The following is a 21,704-nucleotide window of genomic DNA, read 5'->3' as shown; positions in this document are numbered from 1 at the left end:
ACACACGGCTCCGCTTCGTACACCTCATACACACACGGCTCCTCCCCATACATTTCGTACACACACGGCTCCACTCCGTACACTTCGTACACACACGGCTCCGCTCCATACACCTTGTACACACACGGCTCTGCTCCATACACCCCGTACACACACGGCTCTGCTCCATAAACCTCGTACACACACGGCTCCGCTCCATACACATTGCACATGCTGCTCCACTCCGTATACCTTGTACACACATGGCTCTGCTCCGCACACCTCGTACACACGTGGCTCTGCTCTGTACACCTCGTACACACATGGCTCCGCTCCGTACAGGTCCTACACACACGACTCCGCTCCATACACGTTTCACACGCTGCTCCGCTCCGTACACCTCTTACACACACGGCTCTGCTACATCCACACTGTAAACACCTCCTGACCTCACACATACGCTTACCTTCCTCCAGCGCCATGACAACCAGCAGAGTCCTGTACACAGAGGTCCTCCCGATCATGTGACTCCCTCCATCCTGTGACTTCATCACAGGTCCTGTGTGCACAGAGCAGCCAATATGCTGCTCTGCGGGTGCAGGGGCTCAGGGAGCTGACCGGGTGATATACACACCTCCCAACCAGTGCAGGACAACTAATGTCCCACCCGGGATGGATTCGGGATGGTTGGGAGGTATGTAGTATACAGGAATCCATCTTACATTGCTTCCTATGTAACTTCATCCATTCTCCCCCTATCAGTGGTATCTTCCACTTTAGAGGCAGGAAGTCTCAAACAGCGGGTCAAAACAGTGTTACAGCGGAGATCCCCACTTCTGCCACCTTCAGTCTCCCTCTCCTAAAGGGCTAAAAGTGTTATAACTAAATTAAAGCGGACGTTTTTTAGTTTTTCTAATTATATATGTTTTACTTCATGAGGTTTACCAGCAGGTGATAAATCCACTTTAACCTGTCATACATGAAACAAAAGTTTAATTAACCTCCAATTTCATTGTGAACATCCATGTTCAAGTGTAAGAGAAATTCACAACTTTCTCCCATGTTAGGGAAAAGAGGGATTAGCATGATGAATTTCAACATGTCCAATCCTTTTGTTCAGAGAAGGATCTGTTTATATCAGTGTCAAACTGGATACATCATATGATGAACATTAAGAGAGCCCGATGGGTCGACTGAATAATAATGTAGTCCCTCAAGTTTCAAGATTAAGACGGTTAGATGCAATTAAACATGAGCAAATGTGAAGTGAACATAGAGCGGGAAATAAGACAGTAAGGCTACTTTCACACTAGCGTTGTTTGCTGTACGTCGCAATGCGTCGTTTAGGAGAAAAAACGCATCCTGCAAAGTTGTCCGCAGGATGCGTTTTTTCCCCATAGAATTATATTAGCGACTCATTGCGATGTATGGCCACACGTCGCAACCTTTGTGCAACGGCTGCGTCGTGTTTTGGCGGACCGTCGGCACAAAAAAAGTTACATGTAACGTTTTTTTTGTGCGTTGTGTCTGCCATTTTCGACCGCGCATACGCGGCCGAAGCTCCGCCCCTCCTCCCCGGCCCTTATAATGGGGCAGCGGAAGCGTCATAAGACTGCTTCCGCTGCCCACGTCGGGCATCACTATCACAACGTGCGTCGCATAGCGACGGCCCCGTGCCGACGCTAGTGTGAAAGAAGCCTAAGAAAGCTATGGCATCAGCCGATTCCCTCTCCCTACTGAAATAAACATCTGCACTTGCATGAAATAGTTGTTACAGCCACAAGCCAGGAACTATTGCATATGTTTGGCCAGCTTCATGCAATGCAAAGAGAGATAGATATGTATTGAAATAAGAAAATATTCACATTTGAAAAATCATTGCAAGTAAATGAAAATACCTTTGTGACCACACTTTGGCATTTAGGATGCTAAATTATCTATTTAAAGAGAGCAATATTTTAATTAAACACAATGGCATTGAAATAAAGGGAATTTTTCACCGGGTTTTAGCTTCCTCACCTAAGAGCAGCATGATGTAGGGGCAGAGACCCTGATTCCAGCAACGTATCACATACTGGGCTGCTTGTTGCAGTTTTGATAAAATCACAGATTCATCTTCTGCAGAAGTACCAGTTCTCTGAATGCTGAGCTCTGTATAAAGCTGAGCTTTCTGTGTACACTCTGCGTATCCAGAAAGCTGCCTGTTGTGAATTAGACTTTTTTGGCTCCCTCTTGTGGTTACTAGTGTTATGACTCTGGGATTTCCTTCCCTCAGTCTGCACCCAGCTGGGTCGTTACTTCAGGGGTGTTGCTATATAAATCTCCTGGAACCTTAGTCCAGTGCCTGGCATCGGTGTTATCAGACACATTCTGTTTGCTCCTGTTTGCTGGTCCTGGTTCGTGCAAAATTAAGCTAAGTCTTGCTTCTTTGTTTTTTGGGTTATTTGTTCGCTATCATTTTTGTCCAGCTTGTACTAAATGTGATTCCTGACCTTGCTGGAAGCTCTAGGGGGCTGGTGTTCTCCCCCCGGGCCGTTAGACGGTTCGGGGGTTCTTGAATTTCCAGTGTGGATATTTTTGATAGGATTTTTTGCTGACCATATAAGTTATCTTTCTATATTCTGCTATTAGCTAGTGGGCCTCTCTTTGCTAAATACCTAGCTCATTCTTATGTTTGTCTTTTCCTCTTACCTCACCGTTATTACTTGTGGGGGCTTCTATCCAACTTTTGGGGTATTTCCTCTGGAGGCAAGAAAGGTCTTTCTTTTCCCTTCTAGGGGTAGTTAGCTCTCCGGCTGGCGCGAGACGTCTAGGATCAACGTAGGAACGTTCCCCGGCTGCTGGTATTTGTGGTGCTAGGATTAGTTATATGGTCAGCCCAGTTACCACTGCCCTATGAGCTGGTTTTCTGTATTTACAGACTTAGCATTATTCCTGAGACCCTCTGCCATTGGGGTCATAACAGTATGCCAGGCCTACATTGAATGTTTAAAGCATTGCAGAAGTGGGATAATAAGAAAGGAAATTCTGATTTTTTTTTTCCTTCTCTTCCTCCCCTTTACCTTTGAGTGGCTTGTGCTTGCTGCAGACATGAATGTCCAGACCTTGATTACAAGTGTAAACCAGCTGGCAGCTCGTGTGCAGGGTATACAAGATTTTGTTACCAGTAGTCCTATGTCTGAACCTAAAATACCTATTCCGGAATTGTTTTCTGGAGACCGATTTAGGTTTAGGAATTTCAAGAATAATTGTAAATTGTTTCTTTCTCTGAGACCCCGTTCGTCTGGAGATTCAGCTCAGCAAGTTAAAATTGTTATTTCTTTTTTGCGGGGCGACCCTCAGGATTGGGCTTTCTCGCTAGCGCCAGGAGATCCGGCATTGGCGAATATTGATGCGTTTTTTCTGGCGCTCGGATTGCTTTACGAGGAACCCAATCTTGAAATTCAGGCAGAAAAAGCCTTGCTGGCTATTTCTCAGGGTCAGGATGAAGCTGAAGTGTATTGCCAAAAATTTCGGAAATGGTCCGTGCTTACTCAGTGGAATGAGTGTGCTCTGGCCGCAAATTTCAGAAATGGCCTTTCTGAAGCCATTAAGAATGTGATGGTGGGTTTCCCCATTCCTACAAGTCTGAATGATTCTATGGCGCTTGCTATTCAAATTGACCGGCGTTTGCGGGAGCGCAAAACCGCTAATCCTCTGGTGGTGTTGTCTGAACAAACACCTGATTTAATGCAATGTGATAGAATTCAGACTAGAAATGAACGGAAAAATCATAGACGTCTGAATGGGTTGTGTTTTTACTGTGGTGATTCTACACATGTTATATCAGCATGCTCTAAACGCCTAACAAGGGTTGTTAGTCCTGTCGCCATTGGTAATTTGCAACCTAAATTTATTTTGTCTGTGACTTTGATTTGCTCTTTGTCTTCTTACCCTGTTATGGCGTTTGTGGATTCAGGTGCTGCCCTGAGTCTTATGGATCTGTCATTTGCCAAGCGCTGTGGTTTTGTTCTTGAACCGTTAGTAAATCCTATTCCTCTTAGAGGTATTGATGCTACGCCATTGGCGGAAAATAAACCGCAGTTTTGGACGCATTTTGGTGACCATGTGCATGACTCCTGAACATCGGGAGGTGATTCGTTTTCTTGTTCTGCATAAAATGCATGATTTGGTCGTTTTGGGTCTGCCATGGTTACAGACCCACAATCCAGTCTTGGATTGGAAGGCAATGTCTGTGTCAAGTTGGGGCTGTCAGGGAATTCATGCTGATTCCCCGCCGGTGTCTATTGCTTCCTCTACTCCTTCGGAAGTTCCTGAGTATTTGTCTGATTATCAGGATGTATTCAGTGAGTCCAGATCCAGTGCTCTGCCTCCTCATAGGGACTGTGACTGCGCCATAGATTTGATTCCAGGTAGTAAATTTCCTAAGGGAAGATTATTTAATCTGTCAGTACCTGAGCATGCCGCAATGCGTTCATATATCAAGGAGTCTCTGGAGAAGGGGCATATCCGTCCATCCTCTTCCCCTCTTGGTGCGGGATTCTTTTTTGTGGCCAAGAAGGACAGATCTTTGAGACCTTGTATTGACTATCGGCTTCTGAATAAAATCACTGTAAAATTTCAGTATCCTTTGCCTCTCTTGTCGGACTTGTTTGTCCGGATTAAGGGTGCCAAGTGGTTCACCAAGATAGATCTTCGTGGTGCGTACAACCTTGTGCGCATTAAGCAAGGTGATAAATGGAAGACTGCATTTAATACGCCCGAAGGTCATTTTGAGTACTTGGTGATGCCTTTTGGGCTTTCTAATGCTCCCTCAGTATTTCAGTCCTTTATGCATGATATTTTCCGGAAGTATCTGGATAAATTTATGATTGTTTTTCTGGACGATATTCTGGTTTTCTCTGAAGATTGGGACTCACATGTGGAGCAGGTCAGGATGGTGTTTCAGGTTTTGCGTGAGAATGCCTTGTTTGATAAAGGCTCAAAGTGTCTCTTTGGAGTACAGAAAGTTCCTTTTTTGGGGTTTATTTTTTCCCCTTCTGCTGTGGAGATGGACCCAGTCAAGGTCCGAGCTATTCATGAGTGGACTCAACCCACGTCAGTTAAGAGCCTTCAGAAGTTCTTGGGTTTTGCTAACTTCTACCGTCGTTTTATCGCTAATTTTTCTATCGTTGTTAAACCTTTGACGGATATGACCAAGAAAGGTTCTGATGTTGCTAACTGGGCTCCTGCAGCCGTGGAGGCGTTCCAGGAGTTGAAGCGCCGGTTTACCTCGGCGCCTGTTTTGTGCCAGCCTGATGTCTCACTTCCCTTTCAGGTCGAGGTGGATGCTTCTGAGATTGGGGCAGGGGCCGTTTTGTCTCAGAGAGGCCCTGGTTGCTCGGTAATGAGACCATGTGCTTTCTTCTCTAGGAAGTTTTCGCCTGCTGAGCGGAATTATGATGTTGGCAATCGGGAATTACTGGCCATGAAGTGGGCATTTGAGGAGTGGCGTCATTGGCTCGAGGGTGCTAAGCATCGTGTGGTGGTCTTGACTGATCACAAAAATTTGATGTATCTCGAGTCTGCTAAACGCTTGAATCCTAGACAGGCCCGCTGGTCATTGTTTTTCTCCCGTTTTGACTTTGTGGTCTCGTATTTACCAGGTTCAAAGAATGTGAAAGCTGATGCTCTTTCAAGGAGCTTTGTGCCTGACTCTCCTGGAGTCACAGAACCTGTTGGTATTCTTAAAGAAGGAGTTATTTTGTCAGCCATTTCTCCTGATTTGCGACGTGTGTTGCAGAGATTTCAAGCTGGTAGACCTGACTCTTGTCCACCTGACAGACTGTTTGTTCCTGATAAGTGGACCAGCAGAGTCATTTCTGAGGTTCATTCCTCGGTGTTGGCAGGTCATCCGGGAATTTTTGGCACCAGAGATCTGGTGGCTAGGTCATTTTGGTGGCCTTCCTTGTCACGGGATGTACGGTCATTTGTGCAGTCCTGTGGGACTTGTGCTCGAGCTAAGCCTTGCTGTTCCCGTGCCAGCGGGTTGCTCTTGCCCTTGCCTGTCCCGAAGAGGCCTTGGACACATATTTCCATGGATTTAATTTCTGATCTCCCGGTGTCTCGGGGTATGTCTGTCATCTGGGTGGTATGTGATCGCTTTTCACAAATGGTCCATTTGGTGCCTTTGCCTAAGCTGCCTTCCTCTTCCGATCTGGTTCCTGTGTTCCTTCAGAATGTGGTTTGTTTACACGGCATTCCTGAGAATATTGTGTCTGACAGAGGATCCCAGTTTGTTTCCAGGTTCTGGCGATCCTTTTGTGCTAGGATGGGCATTGATTTGTCGTTCTCGTCTGCCTTTCATCCTCAGACTAATGGACAAACTGAGTGAACTAATCAGACTCTGGAGGCTTACTTGAGGTGTTTTGTTTCAGCAGATCAGGATGATTGGGTGACCTTCTTGCCGTTGGCTGAGTTTGCCCTAAATAATCGGGCTAGTTCGGTACTTTGGTGTCGCCATTTTTCTGCAACTCTGGTTTCCATCCTCGTTTTTCCTCGGGACATGTGGAGCCTTCTGACTGTCCTGGGGTAGATTCTGTGGTGGATAGGTTGCAGCAGATCTGGAATCATGTGGTGGACAACTTAAAATTGTCACAGGAGAAGGCTCAGCGTTTTGCCAACCGCCGCCGCGGTGTGGGTCCCCGACTTCGTGTTGGGGATTTGGTGTGGCTGTCTTCTCGATTTGTTCCTATGAAGGTCTCCTCTCCTAAATTTAAGCCTCGCTTCATCGGTCCTTACAAGATATTGGAAATCCTTAATCCAGTGTCCTTTCGCTTGGATCTTCCGGTTTCGTTTGCCATTCACAACGTGTTCCATAGGTCTTTGTTACGACGCTACGTTGTGCCTGTGGTTCCTTCTGCTGAGCCTCCTGCTCCGGTGTTGGTTGAGGGCGAGTTGGAGTACGTGGTGGAGAAGATCTTGGATTCTCGTCTCTCCAGGCGGAGGCTTCAGTATTTGGTCAAGTGGAAGGGTTATGGTCAGGAGGATAATTCCTGGGTGGTTGCCTCTGATGTGCATGCGGCCGATTTAGTTCGTGCCTTTCACGCTGCTCATCCTGATCGCCCTGGTGGTCCTGGTGAGGGTTCGGTGACCCCTCCTTAAGGGGGGGGTACTGTTGTGAATTAGACTTTTTTGGCTCCCTCTTGTGGTTACTAGTGTTATGACTCTGGGATTTCCTTCCCTCAGTCTGCACCCAGCTGGGTCGTTACTTCAGGGGTGTTGCTATATAAATCTCCTGGAACCTTAGTCCAGTGCCTGGCATCGGTGTTATCAGACACATTCTGTTTGCTCCTGTTTGCTGGTCCTGGTTCGTGCAAAATTAAGCTAAGTCTTGCTTCTTTGTTTTTTGGGTTATTTGTTCGCTATCATTTTTGTCCAGCTTGTACTAAATGTGATTCCTGACCTTGCTGGAAGCTCTAGGGGGCTGGTGTTCTCCCCCCGGGCCGTTAGACGGTTCGGGGGTTCTTGAATTTCCAGTGTGGATATTTTTGATAGGATTTTTTGCTGACCATATAAGTTATCTTTCTATATTCTGCTATTAGCTAGTGGGCCTCTCTTTGCTAAATACCTAGCTCATTCTTATGTTTGTCTTTTCCTCTTACCTCACCGTTATTACTTGTGGGGGGCTTCTATCCAACTTTTGGGGTATTTCCTCTGGAGGCAAGAAAGGTCTTTCTTTTCCCTTCTAGGGGTAGTTAGCTCTCCGGCTGGCGCGAGACGTCTAGGATCAACGTAGGAACGTTCCCCGGCTGCTGGTATTTGTGGTGCTAGGATTAGTTATATGGTCAGCCCAGTTACCACTGCCCTATGAGCTGGTTTTCTGTATTTACAGACTTAGCATTATTCCTGAGACCCTCTGCCATTGGGGTCATAACAGCTGCCCATCAGTGGAGGAGCTACACAGAGCTCATGAATATGGAGGACTACTTGGCCCCAGGTTTAATACTCCTCTAGTGATAATCTCCTGATAATAAAACAATCATTTTATAAAAACTACAGCAAGCAGCCCAGTGACATATTGCTGGAATCAGGGTCTATGGCCCTACATTATGCTGTTCTCAGATTAGGTGGCAAAGGTAGATTCCCTTTAAATGCATTTACATTTTTTCTAGTGATATTTACTTTTCAAGGGAACCTGTGAGCTTGGAAATGTTGTTTAATCTATGGACAGCATTTTTAGAAAACCGAAGGAACTGAACATGTTGATATATAGGTTTGTCGAAAAGTATTCAGTACAACTTGATTCTCATGTAGTGGAATTATTGTTCATTCTGGGCTGAGCATTCATTTGGGAAGTATTAACCAGAGGTATATGGGGTATCTAGATAGAGGTAGCACCTCTGGAGGAGGGCTTTCCGTGTCCTTTCTGGACAGCTCTTCCATCTTTGGTCCTCATCTGATGCTCAACTCTCACCTGCACCTCCAAGTAGCTGCTAGCATGCGGCAACGGGTACACCCCGGAACACGGCCTCGGAAGGCAGGCCAAACCAGGTGAGGGTAGCTGTTGGACCTAATGTGATTTTCAAGGGTTTGCCTACCCTTGCATGTGAAGACTGGATATGGCAGACTGTGCGGAAGAAACCAAGATTCAATGGACAGACAAGCGATTCCCAGCACAGCGTTGTGGAGCGCTGAGAGGGTGCAGTGAGGCACATATAGAACACTGCTGGCCATCCACTGCACCCTGACCTATCTCCAATTGTCTCGGCTAGTTCTTGCCACTGGAGCTCGATAGGTACGGGTGAAAGAGTGAGGTTGACGACTGCACAACTCTTCCTCACTTTAATCCAAGTAAAGCGCAAGTCATGACCTCAACCACTGCGTATCTAAAGTCCTGTGACGATGGGAGAGTGGCAAAGCAGCAGGTGTGGAATCACTGGAAGCTGTACTCACGAACCTGCAAGCAGGTGGCCCAGGCCATATGGTCCCTCCCCACTGGACCGAAGCAGCAGTGGAGTTCGGCAGCCTCCTGGGTGTCTGAGCAGTCCTCTTCAGGATCACTCTGCTCACCTCAATCGAGGACGGGGCTAGAAAAGGTTCCTCAAACATAGTCTGGTTCATTTCACCTGGCCAGCCTACCGAAGCTGGCAAGTTTCACATATAGCGGTCGACACACAATAAAGAAAAAGAAAATGATGGTACTCAACCTTGGCACATGGAATGTGAGAACTCTACCGGATAATACTAAGGCAGACATACCAGAGAGAAGAACGGCATTGGTTGCTCGGGAGCTAGCTTGTTACAAGGTTGATATAGCAGCTCTCAGCGAAACACGCCTGGCAGACAAGGGTCAATTGACAGAGCATAGTGGTGGATATACATTCTTCTGGAGTGGTCGAGGCAGCACTGAAAAACGAGAAGCAGGCGTGGGATTTGCTATCAAAACTAATCTTGTTCGTAAACTTACCAGGCTTCCAGAGGGAATCAACGACCGTCTGATGACATTTCAGCTCCCACTTACAAACAAGAAACACGCGACTCTGATGAGTGCCTATGCTCCCACGATGACTAATCCGGATGACATTAAAGATAAGTTCTATGATGAACTTGACACACTTATTTGAGCAGTCCCACAGGCAGACAAGCTCATTATACTTGGAGACTTTAATGCCAGAGTGGGAACAGACCATCAAAACTGGGAAGGGGTCATTGGGAGACACGACACTGGCAAGTGTAACAGTAATGGCCTGCTGCTCCTCAAGATGTGTGCCACACATGACCTTGTCATCACCAACACTTTTTTCCGCTTACACACACGCAAGAAGACATCATGGATGCACCCACGCTCGAGGCATTGGCATCTCATTGATTACATCATTGCCAGGAAAAGGGATGAGATGGACTTTAGAGTGACGAGGGCCATGTGCGGTGCAGACTGCTGGACTGACCATCGCCTCATTGTGTCTAAGTGCAGGCTCCGCATCCTGCCTGTGAGGAGACCCCAAGGGCAGAAAACGACAAAGAGGCTGAATATCTATAAGCTGCAAAATAAAAGAACTGCAAGGTAATTTGCCAATGACCTTGATGGCAGACTGTTAAATTTACTGCAGGCAGAGGAGATCGGCGTTGAGGAACAGTGGACAATTCTGAGAGATGCTGTTTATAATACTGCTCTGGAGCATCTCGGATCAGCAGCCAGAAATAATCAAGACTGGTTCGATAAAAACGACTAGGAAATAAAGACACACCTAGAAGAGAAACATCAGCGGTACAAGGTGTATCAAAATGACCCCACGTCGTTAGCTAAGAAAGGTGCCTTTACCAACATAAAAAGAAAGGTACAAATCAAGCTACGCGAGATGCAGGATAACTGGTTTAGCAGGAAGGCAGATGAAATTCAGGGCTATGCAGATACCCATGACCAGAAACGCTTCTACGATGCGCTCAAAGCTGTATATGGACCCCAGTCATCAAGCTCTTCATCTCTGCTTAACGCAGATGGAACTAAGCTGCTGACAGAAAAGAAACAAATTCTGGAACGGTGGGCTGAGCACTTTAATAATATTCTTAATCGCCCTGCCAATATCAATGATGAGGCTATTGCTCGCCTGCCACAGGTAGAAATCAACAGGGACCTTGATGTTCTTCCAAGTGGAGATGAGGTCAGGAAAGCAGTAAAACAACTTTCTTGTGGAAAAGCACCAGGAAATGATGCTATACCTGCTGAGGTATATAAAGCTGGCGCCCTGTTCTGATGCAAATGGTGACCAAACTATTCCAATATATGTGGAAAAAGGAACAGGTTCCGCAACAGATGAAAGATGCCAGCATAATTCACATATACAAGAGGAAAGGTAATCGCCAATCTTGTGACAACCATCGATGCATCTCCCTTCTGTCCATTGCAGGAAAGATATTGGCTCGTCTCTTGCTCAATCGCCTTTTACATCACCTTGAGCAAGGCCTATTATCCGAAAGCCAGTGCGTGGAACAGTGGATATGGTCTTTTCAGCACGTCAACTTCAGGAAAAGTGCCAGGAGCAACACCGTGACCTTTATGTAACTTTTGTTGATTTGACCAAGGCTTTCGACACAGTCAGTATAGACGGCCTGTGGAAGATCATGGCAAAATTCGTCTGCCCGAGCAAGTTCATCTCAATCGTCCGGCAGTTCTATGATGGCATGATGGTGAAGGTTATGAACAATGGAGACGAATCTGAGGCTTTCCCAGTAACAAACGGTGTAAAACAAGGCTGTGTGCTTGCTCCAACCCTGTTCAGTATGCTATTCTCTGCAATGTTAAGTGATGCCTTTAACAACTGTGAAGATGGAATCCAGGTTAGGTACAGGACTGATGGCTAGCTATTCAACCCAAAACGCCTGAAGGCGGTTACGAAAGTGCATGAGACTGTTATCCGTGAATTATTATTTGCTGATGACTGTGCACTTAAAACTAGCACGGAACAGCAGATGCAGCATGGAATGGGCTGTTTTTCGCAAGCTTGTGACAGTTCGCAGTGGTCTCGAGATCAACATTAGAAAAACCGAAGTCATGTATCAACCTGTTCCAGGAAAACTATACAAGGAGCCACGTATCACGGTGAAGGAGCAAAACCTCAAAGCAGTTGATAACTTCACCTACTTAGGCAGCACATTTTCCCGTGAAGTAACCATAGACGCTGAGGTTAATAACAGAATAGCCAAAGCCAGTGCCGCCTTCGGGAGACTGCGTAAGAACATCTGGGAACGAAGGGGACTCATCCTTACCACCAAGCTGAAGGTCTATTGCGCGGTGGTCCTCACCACACTTCTCTATGCTAGCGAGACCTGAACAGCGTACAGCCGGCATGCTAAACAGCTTAATTATTTCCACATGAGTTGCCTCCGCAGACTCCTCCACATCAGGTGGCAAGACAATGTCCCGGACACGGCAATTCTGGAACAAACTGGGCTCTGCAGCGTTTACACTCTCCAGCTGAAAGTCCAAGCCAGGTGGGCTGGACAAGTGGTCAGAATGCCTGACAGCCGACTACCGAAACAACTGCTGTACGGAGAACTGTGCCAAGGAAAGCGGGCAGTTGGGGGGCAGAAGAAGCACTATAAAGACTACCTTAAGGTGTCTCTCAAAAACCTGGAAGTCAACAACAATGAATGGGAAGAGCTTGCCCTGGATCGTCCAGGTTGGCGGGGCAGGATCACCTCAGGAGCACGTGCAGCTGAAGATAGGAAAATCTTTGACGCAAAAAGAAAGCGCGCTGTCCACAAGGCACAAGTAGAATCTGGTGTACTAGCCACATCTGCTTCCTTATGTCAAGTATGTGGGCGAACTTTCAGGGCCCGGATTTGACTCATCAGCCACTCCGAACCCATAACTACTAATTCTCTTCTAACCCTGAAGTCATGGTCATCTTCGACTACGAAGGACAAACATCATCATTAACCTTCCTTGCATAATGTGCCTTCCTTGCATAAATGTGCATATATAGCTGTCAATCATTGAGTAGGAGTATAATCAATCCCTATTAACCTGTATTAAAAAAATTAATAAACACCACTGATAAAATTACAAAAAATAATTCTTTATTGATTCACCAAGGATTACATAGACATTTAAAAATATATAGATACACACAAGATATGTTAAAATCATATTAAAATAACCCTGGATGAGGAGCACTTGAAGTGTGACAAATCAGAAGTCACATAAGAAGTTATATCAGCAATTAATGATGAGTAAATAAAAGAATAAGCATGTAACCAGGTGTAAGAAAGATCTTGCACTGATAAATAGAACACAGAAATGTATAACAAAAACCATATTACCAGTGGTGTGTACTGTAACGGTCAGTCTTTTGTTATTTATATATAGGCTCGCTGCGCTTGCACTCCACCCACCAGCCGCTGCATTTTACAGTACCAGCAAAGGCTATGCGATTTAAGAAATCTCATGCAGACCCTTGTTTTTGTTTTTCCTGAATTTGAGCACTGCTGCATTTTGAAAATCTGTGGCATGTCACTTCTTACATGGTTTTTGCAGCGTTTTGTTTTTCACCCACAGAAAGCAATGAGAAGATGCAAAAATGCTGCAAAAAAACGCCGTGATTTGTGCTGTGTTTAAGCGTTTTGGTGAATAAAACAATTATTATCAGTTATACTTTGGGGGTATTCTAATCCCCTCTTACACGGGTTGGTTCAGTGCATACCACCTGTAATATAATTATTACTATACATTCCAGTGTTACATTTATTAGTCCAAAATCCATTTTCTTACACCTGATTACATGCTTATTCTTGCATTGACACTTCTGTCCTTTATAATTTGTCATACTTTATGTGCTTCTCAGCTTCCAGGATTATTTAAATATATTTTTAATATGTATTTTTCTTTATTGATTTGTTTTTAAATATCTGTGTAACCATTCATGTATCAATATAGAATCATTTTTTAATGTTACCACTGGTGTTAGTTAATGAATACTGGTTGAGAGGTATTGATCTGACCAAGGTTTCTACATATTTTTTATGCTGAATTGCATATACTTTATGGTTGCAATTTATTCTGGGCCATTGGTGAGTGGCAGCTCAGCCGTCCAATCTGGGGTAGGGGCGTGCTGAGCTGTGAGCATCGTGATAGACCGTTTAGCCGTCCAATCTGAGGCTTGGGAGTGCTGAACTATCGGTGTGGTGGCTGACAGTCCAGTTGCTAATCAGGGCTGGGGCGTGCTTGGTTTCATACAGGTGTCTCCTGTTCGCAATGATTTCTGCTCAATCTGGTGTGTGTTTACTCTGTTCTTTGAGTTCTAGTATTTTGATCTTTGTTGACCACCTTGGATCTGCCTTTGACCATCTGTTTGCCTAGCCCCTTTGTCTTGATCTGCTACATTCCTGGAATTCTGACCAAAGACTTTGACCTGACTACGCCTTTGCCTCACCCCTCTGTTTATGATGTACCTTGTTTTTGACCTCGGACTCGCTGACTTCCCCATCCCACGGTGTGTCCGTACACATAAGTAAACTCTCAGTAAAGGTCTTTCATTAACACCCAACATTACATATAAAACATAATTTCCACTGATTAAAACCGGTTTACCTGTGTATCTGCGTTCAATACTTTTATTCTTTGAGTAGAAATGAACAAGTCCACTTCTGTCATGGGCTGTGCTTCTCCTTCGGTAGCCTACAAAAACAGCAAATCAAAAAGGAAGCTGAGTCCCTCACAAATTCAGAGATGTTATAGAGGAAACAAAACTGAACACAAAATGCGCCATCATAACAGCAGACTGACAAAAAGAGGCCTAAAATAATCCAAATGTGTCGCTTGCGTAAGCAAGCTATTATGTATTTTTTACTATATTTTAGACAAACACAATGTCACAAATCACAATGTAACAATTTTTATAAAGGCTGTAGGCATTCAGCAGGAAATCAACATGACCACCTAAAATTATACATAAAGCTTGTACTGGTTGGGATGGCAGTGCTTTTCGATTAAGAAACATATCTATTTAAGGGGTTCTCTGTTGTGAATTTACCTTTTGGCTCCCTCTAGTGGCTACTAGTGATTTGACTCTGGGTATGTCATTCATCCCTTGTATGCTCACCTGGGTCGTTAGGTCAGGGGTGTTGCTATATAAGCTCCCTGGACCTTCAGTTCAATGCCTGGCAACGTTGATATCAGAGCTAATCTGTAGTGCTCTTGTCTTCTGATCCTGGTTCCTGTTTGATTAAGCTAAGTCTGCTTTCTTGCTTTTTGCTATTTGTTTTTGTTTGCATTTTTGTCCAGCTTGTATATAATCTGTATCCTGACCTTGCTGGAAGCTCTAGGGTGGCTGGTGTTCTCCCCCCGGGCCGTTAGACGGTTCGGGGGTTCTTGAATCTCCAGCGTGGATTTTTGATAGGGTTTTTGTTGACCATATAAGTTATCTTACTACATTCTGCTATTAGTAAGTGGGCCTCTCTTTGCTAAACCTAGTTCATCTCTGTGTTTGTCATTTCCTCTTACCTCACCGTTATTATTTGTGGGGGGCTTGTATCCTACTTTTGGGGTCCTTTCTCTGGAGGCAAGAGAGGTCTTTGTTTTCCTCTTCTAGGGGTAGTTAGCTCTCCGGCTGGCGCGAGACATCTAGCGACCAACGTAGGCATGTTCCCCGGCTACTTCTAGTGTTGGCGTTAGGAGTAGATATATGGTTAACCCAGTTACCACTGCTCTATGAGCTGGATTTTTGTACTTCGCAGACTGGCTGATATCTCTGAGACCCTCGCCATTGGGGTCATAACAGTTTGCCAGGCCAGTATTAAATGTTAAATGCATTGCAGAAGCGGGATTATAAGAAAGAAAGTTCTGAGTTGTTTTTTTTTCTTTCTCTCATTTTTTTTTCTTTTCCCCTTTACCTCTGAGTGGCTTGTGATTGCTGCAGACATGAATGTCCAGACCTTGATTACAAGTGTGGACCAGCTTGCTGCTCGTGTGCAGGGCATACAAGATTATGTTACCAGAAATCCTATGTCAGAACCTAAGATACCGATTCCTGAACTGTTTTCCGGAGACCGATTTAAGTTTAGAAATTTCAGGAATAATTGTAAATTGTTTTTGTCCCTGAGACCCTGTTCCTCTGGAGACTCCGCTCAGCAAGTGAAAATTGTTATTTCTTTTTTACGGGGCGACCCTCAGGATTGGGCTTTCTCGCTGGCGCCAGGAGATCCGGCATTGGCTGATATTGATGCGTTTTTTCTGGCGCTCGGTTTGCTTTATGAGGAACCCAATCTTGAGATTCAGGCAGAAAAAGCCTTGCTGGCTATGTCTCAGGGCCAGGACGAGGCTGAAGTGTATTGCCAAAAATTTCGGAAATGGTCCGTGCTGACCCAGTGGAACGAGTGTGCATTGGCTGCAAATTTTAGAAATGGCCTTTCTGAAGCCATTAACAATGTGATGGTGGGTTTTCCCATTCCCACAGGTCTGAATGATTCCATGGCCCTGGCAATTCAAATTGACCGGCGGTTGCGGGAGCGCAAAACCGCAAATTCCCTCATGGTGTTATCTGAACAGGCACCTGATTTAATGCAATGTGATAGAATCCTGACTAGAAATGAGCGGAAAATTCATAGACGCCAGAATGGCTTGTGTTACTACTGTGGTGATTCTACACATGTTATCTCAGCATGCTCTAAGCGTCCTACTAAGGTTGTTAGTCCTGTCGCCATTGGTAATTTGCAACCTAAGTTTATTCTATCTGTAACTTTGATTTGCTCACTGTCATCGTATCCTGTCATGGCGTTTGTGGATTCAGGTGCTGCCCTGAGTCTTATGGATCTGTCATTTGCCAAGCGCTGCGGTTTTGTTCTTGAGCCATTAGAAAATCCTATCCCTCTTAGGGGTATTGATGCTACGCCATTGGCAGAAAATAAACCGCAGTTTTGGACACAGGTTACCATGTGCATGACTCCTGAACATCGGGAGGTGATACGTTTTCTTGTTCTGCATAAGATGCATGATTTGGTTGTTTTGGGTTTGCCATGGTTACAGACCCATAATCCAGTCTTGGACTGGAAGGCAATGTCAGTGTCAAGTTGGGGCTGTCATGGAATTCATGGAGATTCCCTGCCCGTGTCTATTGCTACTTCTACGCCTTCGGAAGTTCCGGCGTATTTGTCTGATTATCAGGATGTCTTCAGCGAGTCTAGGTCAAGTGCATTGCCTCCTCATAGGGAATGTGACTGTGCAATAGATTTGATTCCAGGCAGTAAGTTTCCTAAGGGAAGACTGTTTAATCTGTCGGTACCTGAACATACCGCGATGCGTTCATATATCAAGGAGTCTCTGGAGAAGGGGCATATCCGTCCTTCTTCTTCCCCTCTTGGTGCGGGATTCTTTTTTGTGGCCAAAAAGGACGGATCTTTGAGGCCTTGTATTGACTATCGGCTTTTAACCCCTTAATCCCGTATGACGTACTATCCCGTCAAGGTGACCTGGGACTTAATTCCCGGTGACGGGATAGTACGTCATACGCGATCGGCCGCGCTCACGGGGGGAGCGCGGCCGATCGCGGCCGGGTGTCGGCTGCATATCGCAGCTGACATCCGGCACTATGTGCCAGGAGCGGTCACGGACCGCCCCCGGCACATTAACCCCCGGCACACCGCGATCAAACATGATCGCGGTGTACCGGCGGTACAGGGAAGCATCGCGCAGGGAGGGGGCTCCCTGCGGGCTTCCCTGAGACGATCGGTACAAGGTGATGTACTCACCTCGTACCGAACGTCTTCTCCCTGCAGGCCCCGGATCCAAAATGGCCGAGGGGCTGTATCCGGGTCCTGCAGGGAGCCCTTCCGGGTCGGAGCAGGCTGCAGATGAAAGCTGCAGCCTGCTCCGATGAAAGGATGATCGCAGATCTAATAGAGTGCTGTGCACACTATCAGATCTGCGATCTGTATTGTCCCCCCCTGGGACAAAGTAAAAAAGTAAAAAAAAAAATTTCCACATGTGTAAAAAAAAAAAAAAAAAAATTCCTAAATAAATAATAATAAAAAAAAAAATATTATTCCCATAAATACATTTCTTTATCTAAAAAAACCAAACAAAAACAATAAAAGTACACATATTTAGTATCGCCGCGTCCGTAACGACCCAACCTATAAAACTGGCCCACTAGTTAACCCCTTCAGTAAACACCGTAAGAAAAAAAAAAAAAAAAACGAGGCAAAAAACAACGCTTTATTACCATACCGCCGGACAAAAAGTGGAATAACACGCGATCAAAAAGACGGATATAAATAACCATGTTACCGCTGAAAACGTCATCTTGTCCCGCAAAAAACGAGCCGCCATACAGCATCATCAGCAAAAAAATAAAAAAGTTATAGTCCTCAGAATAAAGCGATGCCAAAATAATTATTTTTTCTATAAAATAGTTTTTATCGTATAAAAGCGTCAAAACATAAAAAAATGATATAAATGAGGTATCGCTGTAATCGTACTGACCCGACGAATAAAACTGCTTTATCAATTTTACCAAACGCGGAACGGTATAAACGCCTCCCCCAAAAGAAATTCATGAATAGCTGGTTTTTGGTTATTCTGCCTCACAAAAATCAGAATAAAAAGTGATAAAAAATGGTCACGTGTCCGAAAATGTTACCAATAAAAACGTCAACTCGTCCCGCAAAAAACAAGACCTCACATGACTCTGTGGACCAAAATGTGGAAAAATTATAGGTCTCAAAATGTGGAGACGCAAAAACTTTTTTGCTATAAAAAGCGTCTTTTAGTCTGGTTTCACACTTGCGTTTTTATCTGCATGCGTTTTTTTAAAAAACCACATGTGTGAAAAAATGCATGTAAACGCGGTAAAACGCATGCGTTTTTATAGAAAAACACAAGAAAACAAGAAAAAAACAAAAAACCCTAACCCTACCCCTAACCCTACCCCTAACCTGAAATACGTGGCACTGAAATACGTGGCACTGAAATATACGTTTATATACGTATATAAGTGCCACGATATTTCAGTGGCCACGTATATAAATGCCACGTATTTAAGTGCCACGTATTTAAGTGCCACGTATTTAAGTGCCACGTATTTAAGTGCCACGTATTTAAGTGCCACGTATTTAAGTGCCACGTATTTACGTGCCACGTATTTTTCAGTGCCTGAAATACGTGGCACTGAAATACGTGGCACTGAAATACGTGGCACTGAAATATCGTGGCACTGAAATATCGTGGCACTGAAATACGTGGCACTTAAATACGTGGCTCTTAAATACGTGGCACTTATATACGTGGCACTTATATACGTGGCACTTATATACGTGGCACTTATATACGTGGCACTTATGACTGTCAGAAAATGTTCAGTAAACGGTTAGGGGTGAGGTTAGGGGTAGGGTTTCAGGTAGAATTGGGGAGTTTCCACTGTTCAGGCACATCAGGGGCTCTCCAAACGCGACATGGCGTCCAATCTCAATTCCAGCCAATTCTGCGTTGAAAAAGTAAAACAGTGCTCCTTCCCTTCCGAGCTCTCCCGTGCGTCCAAAAAGGGGTTTACCCCAACATATGGGGTATCAGCGTACTAGGGACAAATTGAACAACAACTTCTGGGGTCCAAGTTCTCTTGTTATCCTTGGGAAAATAAAAATTTGGGGGGCTAAAAATCATTTTTGTGGGAAAAAAAATATGTTTTATTTTCACGGCTCTGCGTTGTAAACTGTAGTGAAACACTTGGGGGTTCAAAGTTCTCACAACACATCTAGATAAGTTCCTTGGGAGGTCTAGTTTCCAATATGGGGTCACTTGTGGGGGGTTTGTACTATTTGGGTACATCAGGGGCTCTGCAAATGCAACGTGACGCCTGCAGACCAATCCATTTAAGTCTGCAGTCCAAATGGCGCTCCTTCCCTTCCGAGCTCTGTCATGCGCCCAAACAGTGGTTCCCCCCCACATAGGGGGTATCAGCGTACTCAGGACAAATTGGACAACAACTTTTAGGGTCCAATTTATCCTGATACCCTTGTGAAAATACAAAACTGGGGGCTAAAAAATCATTTTTGTGAAAAAGAAAAATAATTTTTATTTTCACGGCTCTGCGTTATAAACTGTAGTGAAACACTTGGGGGTTCAAAGTTCTCACAACACATCTAGATAAGTTCCTTGGGGGGGTCTAGTTTCCAATATGGGGTCACTTGTGGGGGGTTTGTACTGTTTGGGTACATCAGGGGCTCTGCAAATGCAACGTGATGCCTGCAGACCAATCCATTTAAGTCTGCATTCCAAATGGCGCTCCTTCCCTTCCGAGCTCTGTCATGCGCCCAAACAGTGGTTCCCCCCCACATAGGGGGTATCAGCGTACTCAGGACAAATTGGACAACAACTTTTAGGGTCCAATTTATCCTGATACCCTTGTGAAAATACAAAACTGGGGGCTAAAAAATCATTTTTGTGAAAAAGAAAAATAATTTTTATTTTCACGGCTCTGCGTTATAAACTGTAGTGAAACACTTGGGGGTTCAAAGTTCTCACAACACATCTAGATAAGTTCCTTGGGGGGTCTAGTTTCCAATATGGGGTCACTTGTGGGGGGTTTGTACTGTTTGGGTACATCAGGGGCTCTGCAAATGCAACGTGATGCCTGCAGACCAATCCATTTAAGTCTGCATTCCAAATGGCGCTCCTTCCCTTCCGAGCTCTGTCATGCGCCCAAACAGTGGTTCCCCCCCACATAGGGGGTATCAGCGTACTCAGGACAAATTGGACAACAACTTTTAGGGTCCAATTTATCCTGATACCCTTGTGACAATACAAAACTGGGGGCTAAATTTCATTTTTGTGAAAAAAAAAAAAAAATTATTTTCACGGCTCTGCGTTATAAACTGTAGTGAAACACTTGGGGGTTCAAAGTTCTCACAACACATCTAGATAAGTTCCTTGGGGGGTCTAGTTTCCAATATGGGGTCACTTGTGGGGGGTTTGTACTGTTTGGGTACATCAGGGGCTCTGCAAATGCAACGTGACGCCTGCAGACCAATCCATTTAAGTCTGCATTCCAAATGGCGCTCCTTCCCTTCCGAGCTCTGTCATGCGCCCAAACAGTGGTCCCTCCCCACAAATGGGGTATCAGCGTACTCCAGACAAATTGGACAACAACTTTTGGGGTCCAATTTATCCTGATACCCTTGTGAAAATACAAAACTGGGGGCTAAAAAATCATTTTTGTGAAAAAAAAAAATAATTTTTATTTTCACGGCTCTGCGTTATAAACTGTAGTGAAACACTTGGGGGTTCAAAGCTCTCAAAACACATCTAGATAAGTTCCTTAGGGGGTCTACTTTCCAAAATGGTGTCACTTGTGGGGTTTTTTAATGTTTAGGCACATCAGGGGCTCTCCAAATGCAACATGGCATCCCATCTTAATTCCAGTCAATTTTGCATTGAAAAGTCAAATAGCGCTCCTTCCCTTCCGAGCTCTGCTATGCACCCAAACAGTGGTTTACCCCCACATATGGGGTATCGTCGTACTCAGGACAAATTGCACAACAACTTTTGTGGTCTAATTTCTTCTCTTACCCTTGGGGAAATAAAAAAATGGGGGTGAAAAGATCATTTTTGTGAAAAAATATGATTTTTTATTTTTACGGCTCTGCATTATAAACTTCTGTGAAGCACTTGTTGGGTCAAAGTGCTCAACACACATCTAGATAAGTTGCTTAAGGGGTCTACTTTCCAAAATGGTGTCACTCGTGGGGGGTTTCAATGTTTAGGCACATTAGGGGCTCTCCAAACGCAACATGGCGTCCCATCTCAATTCCAGTCAATTTTGCATTGAAAAGTCAAATGGCGCTCCTTCCCTTCTGAGCTCTGCCCTGCGCCCAAACAATGGTTTACACCCACATATGGGGTATCAGTGTACTCAGGACAAACTGCACAACAATTTTTGGGGTCCAATTTCTTCTCTTACCCTTGGGAAAATAAAAAATTGGGGGTGAAAAGATCATTTTTGTGAAAAAATATGATTTTTTATTTTTACGGCTCTGCATTATAAACTTCTGTGAAGCACTTGTTGGGTCAAAGTGCTCAACACACATCTAGATAAGTTCCTTAAGGGGTCTACTTTCCAAAATGGTGTCACTCGTGGGGGGTTTCAATGTTTAGGCACATTAGGGGCTCTCCAAACGCAACATGGCGTCCCATCTCAATTCCAGTCAATTTTGCATTGAAAAGTCAAATGGCGCTCCTTCCCTTCTGAGCTCTG

The 21,704-nt window shown here is 44.8% G+C and overlaps 1 protein-coding gene across 2 annotated transcripts in view; it reads right to left on the bottom strand.

Moving 5' to 3' along the window:
- The window catches only part of APBA1 (amyloid beta precursor protein binding family A member 1), a 218,155-nt gene that overhangs the window by 42,054 nt on the left and 154,397 nt on the right, over positions 1-21,704 (bottom strand). For both annotated transcript variants that reach the window (XM_077249072.1, XM_077249073.1), the window contains one exon: positions 14,051-14,137. In XM_077249072.1, coding sequence (XP_077105187.1) covers positions 14,051-14,137 — 87 coding nt within the window. The remainder of the gene's footprint in view (positions 1-14,050; positions 14,138-21,704) is intronic.

Source organism: Ranitomeya variabilis, chromosome 1 (assembly GCF_051348905.1).
Source record: "Ranitomeya variabilis isolate aRanVar5 chromosome 1, aRanVar5.hap1, whole genome shotgun sequence".
NCBI classification, from domain to species: Eukaryota; Metazoa; Chordata; class Amphibia; order Anura; family Dendrobatidae; genus Ranitomeya; species Ranitomeya variabilis.
Note: the sequence above shows the minus strand (reverse complement) of the source record. Positions and strands in the feature narration are given on the sequence as shown.